Source organism: Cervus canadensis, chromosome 23 (assembly GCF_019320065.1).
Source record: "Cervus canadensis isolate Bull #8, Minnesota chromosome 23, ASM1932006v1, whole genome shotgun sequence".
Lineage (NCBI taxonomy): Eukaryota > Metazoa > Chordata > Mammalia > Artiodactyla > Cervidae > Cervus > Cervus canadensis.
The window spans coordinates 47,557,360-47,569,730 of record NC_057408.1 but is presented as its reverse complement, the minus strand read 5'-3'; the positions used below and the strand labels follow the sequence as shown (position 1 = coordinate 47,569,730).

The 12,371-nt window shown below is 45.5% G+C and overlaps 1 protein-coding gene across 3 annotated transcripts in view; it reads left to right on the top strand.

Moving 5' to 3' along the window:
- The window catches only part of LAMA3 (laminin subunit alpha 3), a 250,485-nt gene that overhangs the window by 168,361 nt on the left and 69,753 nt on the right, over positions 1-12,371 (top strand). For 2 of the 3 annotated variants that reach the window (XM_043444125.1, XM_043444124.1), the window contains 3 exons: positions 3,737-3,850; positions 8,585-8,694; positions 11,629-11,709. In XM_043444125.1, the coding sequence (XP_043300060.1) occupies positions 3,737-3,850; positions 8,585-8,694; positions 11,629-11,709 (305 nt within the window). Of the gene's footprint in view, positions 1-627; positions 927-3,736; positions 3,851-8,584; positions 8,695-11,628; positions 11,710-12,371 lie in introns of those variants that run through there. The other variant, XM_043444126.1, reaches the window with a different exon arrangement.

The window sequence follows — 12,371 nt, the reverse complement described above, 5'->3', positions numbered from 1 at the left end:
AACATGAAACTATTTCATATCTCAAGCTGCAAATATTTCCTCTTCCTGAAGAGAGGGAAAGAAAGCAAAGTGGGTGGTACGGTGAATAGGAAATAGCAAACACTGTCATCTTGAGATTCCAGATGCCTGTCGGATATGGAATTAGCAACCTCCTTCACTTTCCCTGCTGACCCCTGGATTGCAGAAAACCCTAAAGGTGATCTGCACATTGGTTCTTTTTTTAACCTGCAGGTATAATATTTTTGCAGATTAAAATGCGATCTGTTTTGCAGGTTAAAATATAATATACTCACTGTGGTTTTCTCGGGATTCCTGCCAGGTAACTTTTAGTCCACAGGTGCCTCCGTTCTTTGTCCCCCTGCCTTCTCTGTCTTTTCTAGCCCGATTAAGTGAAATTCCTAGCCCAAGGGAAAGAGAGGGACCTCTGGCTCACCACCCTCCTGCCCAGGGCGTGTTCTAGGCGCATGAGTCAGCCTGTGATTTACAGCTTCGAGTGCTGTCTCGGGGTGAGGTGGGTAGAAGGTGATGCCTGCCCCGCCTGGCGGGAATTACAGAGTGGCGCGCTTCCCCGCAGGACTGTTATGCGCGCTGTCTCCCAGGCTGACTCACGGGTGAAGTTTACAGGTGGGGCCTCCTGCCGCAGACAGCCTGCCTTCTACCTGAGTCAGCCCGGCCTGGGCAGCGAGCAGGAAGGGCAGGTATAAGAGGAAGAGGCAGAGGTTTGCGTGCAGCCAGCAGGACGCCCAGGGACCACGATGCCCCCGGCAGTGAGGTGGTCTGCCCGGAGTGCGGGATGGCTATGGATCTTTGGGGCAGCCCTGGGGCAGTGTCTGGGGTACAGTTCACAGCAGCAAAGGGTAATGCTTCCTCCATCTCCGGGTCAAAACCAACTGCAAGCAAGTTATGTGGAGCTTAAGCCCAGCCAGGTAACGGCCCTTTTACGTTTTGCTTTGGGTGGGGAAGGGTTCCCAGCTCCCTGAGATTTCAAGGCAGGGTGATGAGTGAGGAGTGGGTGGGCTGGGGGAGGGGCCGATGGCTCCCCCATCTGCTGACTGGCAGTGTTCATTACAGGGCCTGACAGATCGCTCTCCTGGGCTGTTAACCACAAACCCTATAAACATCAGCCCACCTGGAAATGCCGAGGCAGCTAGAGTTTGAATGCCTGTGGGATGTGCATGTCTAGGAAACTTTGTGCCCTTTGTAGACAAACCCAAGCCTTAGGATAAGAGTCTGGATGCCTGTAGGTTTCCAGGTTCTGCTTGGGAGAAAAATTATCCATAAAGTAAACCATGAGAATCAGTGGAATTCCTATTTAAGATTAAGAAAAGTGATGAGATCAATTTTGTGTAATACCTAACAAATGTGCTTCAATTTGCCAGGCTTTAAACACTCATAAATTCTGCTTTCACTGTATTTAAACTTCCTGGATGGTACCTGTATATTCACAGAGAAATAAACTCTATGGCTGCTAAAGTGATTCAGGAAGCTTGATAGAGACATCATTTTATCATTTGTACTGCAAAAGTTTATTGGAAAAGTTATCCTGAAAAATTGTCACTTAAAAAATCATTAGTTGCAAAGCCCCTTTACTGAAGTAACATGTTAGGACACATTCGTTTTCATTTAGAATAAGTCTTCAATACAGTCTGAATAGTTGAACAGGATTGTATGTTTAGTTTGTATACTTTGTAGGGGTGAGAAAACAATTATATTTCCATATCTGACAAATGTTCTGAGAGTCACAAGATACATAGTTCTTGCAGAATGCTTTTCTATTTCTAAGCAAAAGCAAAGTAAGATGGGTGATTTAACTTTAATCAGGATAGACCATCCTCACTCACCAAAGAATGTTTAATTAAAGCTTTTACTGGGCTTGTTGTCATAAATAAATCATATATATTTATTATTTAGATAATTTGTTCTTTATTAAATTGGATAATTTTATAAGCATGTAATGGGGTATATGGTGATAATTATAAGGCCTTTGTGCCTTATTAGTAGAGATTTCAGATATGATCATACTGCCACTGGCTGAATTAAGTTCAAATGTATCTCTCAGTTGTGCTTTCAGCTCAAGAACATTCCTTTCATGTTTGGATTCTCCTTAGACAAGCCCATTCAGTAATCTAAGTTTTTGTAGTGCATTCTTTTGCCTCAACATGATTCCTAATAGCTGAAGGGAAAATTACATTGGAAATTATAGTATTGTTATTGTGTATGATTTGGCATCATTGTGTAGTTTTAGAGGAATTTCTAGCAGCAACTGGAATATTCAACTCTGGGGAGTGTGTGAGCTTCTTTTTCCCTCTGGCTTGCCCAGGTAGAGACCTTTAAGGCCATGAATGAATGAAAGCAAATTTCCCTTGGCTATAGCTTCAGAGTCTCATAGATGTGTGTGCTGTTTAAAGAGATTAGATTAAAGATCATCTTTATCTTGAAGTATTAATTTTTCTTGATGCCTTAAAGATAGGCCCTGTAGGAGATCAGTGAAGGACACTAGAGACTACACTTGAGTTTAATCAGCGATTGGCTCTGCCAAAATGAAGCAAATGACTTTCAAGGCAGAAATTCTCTTTAGAGGCAGAAATCTAAGTAATTTTTAATGGCTGGTATAAGAATAATTGCTTTTTTTTTTTCTACTGAGGGCATTCTTTTTTAAAATTTATTTATTTAATCATTTATGGTTGTGCTGGGTCTTCATCGCTGTATATGGGCTTTCTCTAGTTGGGGCAAGCAGGGGCTACTCTCTAGTTGGCAGTGCTTGAGGTTCTCATTTTTGTGGCTCTAGGCACACAGGCTTTAGTGGTTGCGGTGCACAGACTTAGTTGCCCCGGAGCAGTTGGATTCTTCCCGCACCAGAGATCAAACCTGTTCCCCTGCATTGGCGGGCAGATTCTTAACCTCTGGCCCACCAGGGAAGTCCCAGGGACGTTCTTAACTAGACTTCTCAAAAAATATATCAGTCCATCAAAATAAAACCATAATTCTTCTCATCCACATGAAAAATAGTTTACTTGCAGCATTACACTGGAAAAAGACAATATAGAGGAGATAGGGTTAATCAAAGCAATGTTGAACAAGAGAACGAGACCACACTCAAGGAAATTGCCTTAAGCTGGGTCTTGTGTTCATTGGGAGGAGAATGCAAGCTGCTTCCTTTCCCCAGGGTTCCCTGTCACCTATAGTCTGGTGAGTGGCAGTGAATGGGTTCCACTGGACCTGCCATTATTGCTTAAATCCCAGTGGGGACCCCGCCTTTCCCCTCCTCCCATATAGCTCCCCCACCAGCCCAAATCCACACTTGGAGAAGGAGTGGCTACCCAAAGAGAACTTGAACTTGAAGGGATTAACTCAGAGGTCCTCTGTGCTGATGGACTGAGGGCCTGATCCTCTTTGCTTTTTCAGCCTTCCATGCCTCCACTAGCCCTCAAAATGATTGACTTGAGAAGGAGAGGCACCCAACTTCCATAGTCCACCCCCCACACCTCCTTTGCTCTGATTTCCCCACCACACATCTCCCATTCCCGCACAAACTCACATACCTACCAGGATGTGAAAACAACAGAAAACCTGATGGAAAAAGCAAGCGAACCTGGCTTGCATTGGAAAGTAGAAGTTCTCACACTGACCAAAGTCGGGAAGATAGAAAGGTGAATGCTTGATGGTCAGATGGTCACCTGCCTTGGATAATAAATTTCTTTCTTTGTATTGACTCAACGCTTTGTTTGCAAAACAGGGTTGCAGCCCTGGATACTATCGTGAGAACAAAGGCTTATACGCTGGACGGTGTGTTCCCTGCAACTGTAACGGGCATTCCAATCGCTGCCAGGATGGCTCGGGAGTATGCATTGTGAGTAAACTGATGTGGAATATTACTAACAGACCATCTGTGTTTCCCCGCTCCCCTCCACTCGGCTCTCAGACATCAGACGTCACCTCTACCGAACCCTAAATAGAGGTGACTGTGTGAGCAGGGGGTGGGGTTGGGGGCGGGGGCAGGGTGCAGTGCCAGGTAACCAGGCTGAATTACTTCACACTCACTTTTCTCTCCATTTTTTTAAAAAGATTTCTTTTCCTGTGGACTGTTTTTAAACTCTTTACTGAACTTGTTACAGTTTTGCTTCTGCTTTGTTTTGTTTTTTTGGCTGTAAGACATGCAGGATCTTAGCTCCCCAACTAGAACCCTCATTTCCTGCATTAGAAGGCGAAGTCTTAGCCACTTGACTGCCAGGGAAGTCCCCTTTCCCTCCATTTTAAGGTGCGCCGTCAGAGAACATTCTGTCTGAGCAATTAAATTACACCTTAGCTTCTGAATCTCTCTCACTAGATGATAATAATGGGTAGATGCTGGGGTTTAACTTATGGCTTCAGTCATGTCTGACTCTTTGCGACCCCGTGGACTATAACCCTCTAGGCTTCTCTGTCTATGGGATTCTCCAGGCAAGGATACTGGTGTGGGTTGCCATGCCCTCCTCCATCTTTCCAACCCAGGGGTTGAACCCGAGTCTTCTGCAGCTTCTGCATTGCAGGCAGATTCTGTACCCCTGAGCCACCTGGGAAGCCCTAACTCTTGCCAGGATAGAGTAAACCAGAGCTATTCCTTTGGACCTCAATTTTGTTGGGGGTGGGGTGGGGCAGGAGGTGGCAGGGAGGAGACCTCATTGCTATCAGATGAGCAGTGGTTCAAGAAATTGATCAGAGGAGAAGGAGATGCTGGCAAAGGCTGAAGGCACACTCTCCATCCATCAGACACTAATCCCCATGGCTGCCAAGGCAGTGCGTTTATGGGAGAAGACAGGCGAGGGGAGTCCCAGTGGTTTATGACTTAGCCACCAGAAAACTATCTTCTTTGGGTATGTTTTAGAAAATTTTCCCACACAAAACGAGGTTCTCAGGAGATTTTTCTCATGCATCCTGAAGCAAGACAGTTTTTATTCTGCTATCTTCCTCCCTATCCTCAGAGGTCCCCAGTCCAGTAGCCAGGGCCTCCCCAATTAGAAGGAAGACGGACAGTTCCAAGGAAAGGGGGCCACATTGGTGCCTGAATACAGAGCCCCTGCTTCTTTTGTGTGGTTCAGAAATACGTTGTCCTGGTGCAGGCTTCCTCTACATTGTGTGAGGCGCCTAGAATGTGTTTCAGCTCTTTGAGTTCCTAGACTGTTTTATGCCCATTCAGCATATCCTGAGGAGCTATTTCCTCTGCAAGACAGAACAGGCCAGGACAGGGAATTGTTGTAAAGAGCCTGACAGAATATTCTGTAGGATTTTAGCCTTCTAAGTTCCCAAAGTGTAAGAGATGTCAGGCAGTATTATTTTCCAGCTCTTTGGTATCTCATGTAATAGTTTGTGTTTCATACTGTGTGATGTGTGTAACACAGGTAGACACTGTCACGAAAAATACTTATCTTGTTATTGAGTCATTGCAAGGCCACTTTATAAAAGCTCCCAGAGAACAAAGGGAGTTTTCTCTGTAGTCCATCCACCCAGTGAAGGGATCACTAGTGAGAGTCATAATTTGTGTTTCAATCAAACAACAAGATTCTCCTTCTCACTTTTCTTTGCAGCTCTGTCTTCCCTTGTCCTTGATGGCCACATGGCCTCTAGATCTGGTTCATTTGGGGAACCCTTGCTGAGTATTTGCTCTTATGGGAAGGAACCAAGCTAAGTGCTGGGGTTAAAACCATCAGACATAATCCCTACTCTCAGGAGGCTTGCTGTCTGGTGGGGGGTGTGCGTGTGTACATGCACATGTGCATGTACACACATGAGTACATGCACATGGGCATAGCTCAGTGGCGGGCTGTGGGTGCTGGCCCTGCTCTCCAACATGGCCCTTGCCTGGGAGCCACACATGCAGCCCCATCCTCAGAGAATAGAAATGAGGAGACCCAGCCCCTTTCGCTAGCAGATGGGACGATTCTGTACATTAGCCTCCACTTCCCAAGGTCCAGAGTCAATTTTGAAATCTGGGACCTTCACACGTGTGCATCTCTCCCTGTCATTTCAAGTATGAGCTTTGAAGGGTGAAAAGAAACCAGCCCAACCCCCCGCCAGTAAAGCAGCATGGGTCCAGTGGGGAGGCAGCCGAAGCCAGTGACGTGTCCTGTGGGTGCCGTTGGCCAGAGGGAGCCCTGATGACCAGCTCCCTTCTCTCCACCGAGGCCCTGCTGTTCCCCCTTCTCCTGGCCGCTTTCTCTCCCTTCCTCTGCCTTTGCTTCCCAGTCACCTCTCAGCTTCCCTTTGTTTCCATTCCTTCCCTCCTCTCTCTTCTCATCCTCGATCTTCAGTTTTCCTCCTTTTTATTTATTTTTAGGGGAATTTTACTTTTCAATTATCTTACTTTATTTTTTTATGCTTAACACATATGATCGCTCAGTTGTGTCTGACTTTTTGCAACCCCATAGCCAGGCTTCTCTGTCCATGGAATTTCCCAGGCCAGATTACTGGAGTGCGTTGCCACTTCCTGCTCCAGGGAATCTTCCCGATTCAGGGATCTAAACCTTGTCTTTTGTGTCTCCTACATTGGCAGGCAGATTCTTTACCACTGGTGCCACCAAGGAAGCCCATTTTATAGTTATTTATTTTAATTTATTTATTTGACTGCCCCAGGTCTTAGATGAGGCATCAAACTCTTAGTTTCAGCATGTGGAATCTATTTCCCTGACCAGGAATTGGACCCAGGCCCCCTGCATAGGGAGTTTGAAGTCCAGCCACTGGACCACCACATTGGTTTTCCTCCTTTTTATTCCCTGCTGCTGGAGCCCATCTCCCCCTGCCCCCAGGATGATTTATCTGAAACTCACAGCTGACTTGGGGGTCCCCTGAGGCTCACAAGCAGACGTTCACACTCCTCAGGCAGCCTCAGGGCCCCTTGATCTGTGCGGCTGCCTCTCCAGCCATATCCTGCCGCCTTGCACTTCACCCTCGGGAACACCAGCTGCTTCAGGTTGTCCGTCCACACCACGGTGCTCCTGCAAGACTGAGGTCCTGTGCACACCAACCCCTGGGCACAGGGTGTCCTTCCCCACTTCTCCACCCAGCTCATTCCTCTCCTTCTGTCCTCCACACAGGCCTCATTGCCTCCCTGAGGCTCCTCTTGGTATTAAGGCATGCTGCCAACACCTTCGTCATCGTATTTCCCACATTGTAAGGAAGATGTCTATTCACAGGGTTCTGTCTACCCCCGAGTCAGGGTGCCAGTCCATCTTTGCATCCCTGGTACCTAGCATAGCTGAGCAGCTAGTTCATGCACAGTAGATGTTTGCTGTCACGTGGGCCTTGGAAAGCACATGCTGTGAGGGTGGATATCGATTCATTCATTCATTCACTCATTCACTTATTCACAGTAAAACCAGGAAATCTGATAGGTAGATGCCTCAAATTTGCGGGGAGGAAGTCAGATTTCAGGGTAGATGCTTTCAGCTGGGAGTGAGTGGTATTTCAGACATTCTTATGGGCTTTTATCAAGCAACTCAGTTTCTAACCCCCTTCTATGCTCTTCTCCCTGTGCCCCTGTAAAGGTCCAGAGTTCAGAGGGGTTTGGGGAGGATTTATCTTAGGATACAGGTAACCTCACCACAATTCTTGCTTCTCCACGTTCTTACTTCCTCAGTGTTTTCAGCTCAGATCTAAGTTGACATGGTACTAAAACATCTCTCTCCAGGCAGTTCTTCTTTAAAACTGTCATTTGGAGCTATAAAAAGTAAGGAAACTGGGACTTTCCTGGTGATCCAATGGCTAAGACTCTGAGCTCCCAATGCAGGGGGCTTGAGTTCAATCCTTGGTCAGGAAACTGGATCCCCACCCTGCCACAACTAAAAGATCCTGCATGCCACAACTAAGACCCTGCATGGCCAAATAAATAGTAAAGAAAGGGAACTAATGTGAAATGGGAAACACTTAGTTCAAAAGAGCAGATGTTTCTGAGAGAGTCAGGGAGGCCAGAGAGCAAAGTAAAGGTACAGGAAGCCGCCAGCACCCTCAGCTGACACCCCCGAGAGACTCCTCTCTGGATCCTACAAGTCCTGATAACCGTGGAAAGTGGGTATTATTTTAACTGTACATTTTAGGAAAATTAGAATAGTATATAAATCATACACCATTAATATTGACTTATATGGACCTTCCCTGGTGGTCCAGTGGTTAAGACTTCACACTCAACCACTTCCACACAGTGTAGGGGACACAGGTTCAATCCCTGGTCAGGGAACTAAGATCCCACATGCCATGTGGCATAGCCAAAAAAAAAATTGATTTATTAAAAAACACCGAGGCCCAGAGAGGTGAAGGGACTTGCCCAAGATCCCACAGCTATGGAATGTTCAATGGGATTTTAACCCACTGATCGGGCTCCATTTCGCTCTTCCTCCCATGATAACACCGAATAGCTGATGGAAGGGCAATTACACCATTTTTCTAGCAACCAACAATGATTGGCTGTGTAGGAAAAGCACATGTTAGCAAAACTGATATTGCTGTGTCAGAGGATTAGAGTTATAATTGTGTGAGTAATTAAGATGACAGCAATCTCAATAGTAATAAATGTAATAGGTTGTTATTAATTTTACCGTTTCTCTCTCCCAAGAACTGCCAGCATAACACTGCAGGGGAACACTGTGAGCGCTGTAAAGAGGGTTACTATTGGAACACCATCCATGGATCCTGTAGCGTCTGCCCATGTCCTCATTCAGACAGGTACTGTAGAAGTTTGACAATAATCTATAAAGACAGGAAGCATTGGGTTGGCAAAAAAGTTCGTTCGGATTTTTTGTAGCCGTGATGGAAAAACCCGACTGAACGTTTTTGGCCAACCCAATAGTTTGATGGGTGTCTAGAGCTGGGGAATGGGTGATGGGAAGAAATGGGAAGGGGCTGTTAAATGGCATAAAATTTCTTTCAGAGGTGATGAAAATGCTCTAAAATTGATTGTGGTCATGACTGTGCAATTCTGTGAACACATTAAAAGCCATTGAATCTAACATTTTAGGTGGGTGGATTGTATGATATGTGAAGTCTATCTCTCATAAAACAATTTTCTATTTTAAAAAAAGAAACCAAAAAAAAAAAAAAAAAAATGGAAACCAAACCAAACAAACACAGACTCTCCAAGTTGTGTTCTTCAGGGTTTTGCCTTTTCCTCTTTTCTTTTGCTATTCATTCAATGGCTAAACAACTTATCAAGCACCATCCCTTCTCTTGATGCTGGGGTAACTGCAGTAAAGAAGGCTGGCAAAGACATTAAGCTTCACCTGAAGAACGTGAGGAGAGAGTGGGGTTATTACTCAATAGAATGTGCACAAGTCAGTCTGAAGTATAACTTCAGAGACGGGCTACACCACTGATAAAAGGGTTATATGATAGAGTGGATTCTTTACAGAGGGTGGTAGCAGGCTTTCTGGAGTTGGGCAGGGATTCGTGAGTGATGAGGTGGCGTACCAAGACAATATGATGAGGGTCCGTGGCAAGGGGGAAAAAAGACAGATGAGAAAACTCCCGTGATGATGGGTTTGTGGACAGTAAGGAGGCATGGATGGCTTGATTGCGCTGAGAGAGGGCTGGCTGGGAGATGAGGTTGGTGGGATAGCCAGAATACAGATCCTGTACCTTTCAGGCTAGAGTAAGGCACTTGGATGTTAAGGATTTTTATCCTCAGTGTGACGGAAGCCACAGGACAGTTCTGAGTCGCAGAGATGTGATCTGCATTATCATCTGGGCTCCAGTAAGGTCAGTAGACTCTGTAGGTAGAAAGCCGTCATTTTCCTTTCGTGATAATTCATGTTCAGTTTGGCTTTGGCACCTTGTCCTACTCTTGCTCATCATCACATGTTCACTGTGAGTCCAGACAAAATATAAACAGGTAACTAAGTGAAGCAAGGTTTGCTTTGAAAAATCAGAATGATGGTGATCTAGTACCAGTAGGGCACAGGTTCAGGAGCAAGTGTGGACCGTAAGGCTGGTTGATATCAGCTGAGCTAGCAGAGAAATTGGCCAAGTCTTAAAATTATCAGAAGCCACCTGCCCAATGTGGCTTTTCTGGAGATGCACCCTGGTTTGCTATCTGTGTGTTTGATACTCCTTAAACCTGCCCGGTCCTGTGGCTTTATTTGTAAAGGGATCTATCACTTGACACTTGCCCAGGCTTGTTTGAACAGAAGCTGGAGAGAGTAGAAAGCGGCAAGATGTTCACAGGGTGCTTGGGGAAAGCGTTTGATCTTTGGTTGCAAAGCATGTTAACATCAAGGTCAGCTTTCAGCTTCTGTGTAGTTGGAAGTAACATGCAGTTCCTAGGATGTATCAGTAAAATCCTATTTTTATCTAATTCTCCTTCCAGCAATATTAATACTGCTGACAAATTTCTAACTGTCCCTTTAGAGGTGTGACTCTCTATCTATCTAATTAACCAAGAGAAGCTTCCCAAATAAGAACTCTTTGGAACTTCCCATGTGGTCCAGTGGTTAAGAATCCACTTTCCAATTCAGGGGATGTAGGTTCAATACCTGGTTGGGGAACTAAGATTCCCATGTGCCACAGGGCGACTAAGCTCACATGCGTACGTGTTAAGTTGTGTCCGACTCTTTCTGACCCTAGGGAGCCCACCAGGCTCATCTGTCCATGGCATTCTCCAGACAAGAATACTGTAGTGGATTCTCCATGCAGGTGCTCCTCCAAGGGATCTTCCTGACTCAGGGATCAACTCCGAGTCTCTTATGTCTCCTGCATTGGCAGACGGGTTCTTTACCACTAGCGCCACCTGGGAAGCCCAGCTAAGTCCATGAGCTGCAGCTAAGATCCAGCACACCCAAATAAATAATTTTAAAAATCAGAATTCTCTTATCAGCTTGTGATAAATGGAGTTATTTCCCCTCAGATCTATGTCAGTGTAATGTTCAGTGGTCATAGATGTTTCTTCGTAAGGCAACAAGGACTTTTTCATGGTCTCTTGGTTTAATTTTTTTTTTTTTAAGAAGCTTCTATAAATACACCAGTTCAGAACTAAAAGAAAAAGAAAAAAGTTCCAACAACCTGATTGGAAAAGTGTGGAAATCACCAGTGACCATGCCCACAGAGCTAGCTGGGCCCAAGCATACTCTGTGCTTTAATCCCCTCTGGGACTCTGAGGGGACTCTGGGTGGGCCTGCCTGCCACCCTGGAACCCTCCACACACATACTTTTTCTTCCCAGAAGGGACTATACCCAGTATAAAATAAAAGAACTAGAATAAGCAAGGAAGGAAAAAAAAATTTTTTTTTTTTTTTAAAGAATCAGAACTCTCTGTTCTTCTTTTCTGCCCAGACTTGTTTGAGTCCTTCCTTGTTATTTCTGGAAAAAGTGCTGTCATCACCATCTCTTCCCAAGTGCATTACTTTATTCTGTCTTAAGGGAAGGAATGTATTTCTCCAAGCCGAAAATAAAAATGCCTTCAGTCCCTATTCACCCAGGTTTGCCCGATGTCAGCCGAAATCATTCATCATTCTCTCGACAAGTTTTGATGGGCAAAATTTTTTTCACATGGAAGGCACCTGGACCCTTGGTTTCCAGTTTCACTTCATGTGGCAAAAAACAATGAGCATAAAAACCTGTGGGTTTATGTTTCTACTGGGGCTTTTTCCTGTCTTTTTTTTTTTTAAGTTTTGCCACCGGTTGTGTTGTGACTGGGGAGAACATCAAGTGCTCCTGCAAGCCTGGATACACAGGATCACGCTGTGAAAGGTGGGTGCCGCCCTCCTCCATGCCCTCTTCTCTCCGCCCCATCTCACAGGTGGGGTGGGCTCTGCGGGCAGGCTGCTGCAGGCACCCCGGGTGTGGGTGGGGCTCTGCTGGGTCGTGGCTCAGAGCTGGGGTGGGGCCGCTGGTTTCCCTGAGGCTGGGAAAAGGTCTCTTGGGAAAAACACAAGACTGTCACTTCATAGATCATTAACTTCCTTCTCTTCCTTGCTTCGTACTTGTGGAAATTTGAGAATTAGGGCCAATATGTCATAGTCCTATACACTCCAGCAAATGCCCCTGTATGCCCATGTACTTACATATATGCCTACATACCTCCACTCCCATGCATACTCCTACATGCCCCTCCCCAAACATATATCTGCATACTCCTACCACCATTGAAACTCAAACTGCTATCCCCAAATATACACACCCCTGCTTGTCTGTACACAAACATGCAACTCTACATACTTCCCTACATGCACACGTATCCACAGCCCTAGATGTGCCTACACACACCCTCCTGTTAATGCACATATGACATTATGAGCAATGGCAGAACAGTCTGTGTCTCACTCATTTCTGAATCCCTTAGTGCCTAGTGTGCTACTATTCACATAATAGGTGTTTAGTAATGTTTGGGAAACAAAAGAATACATGCTACA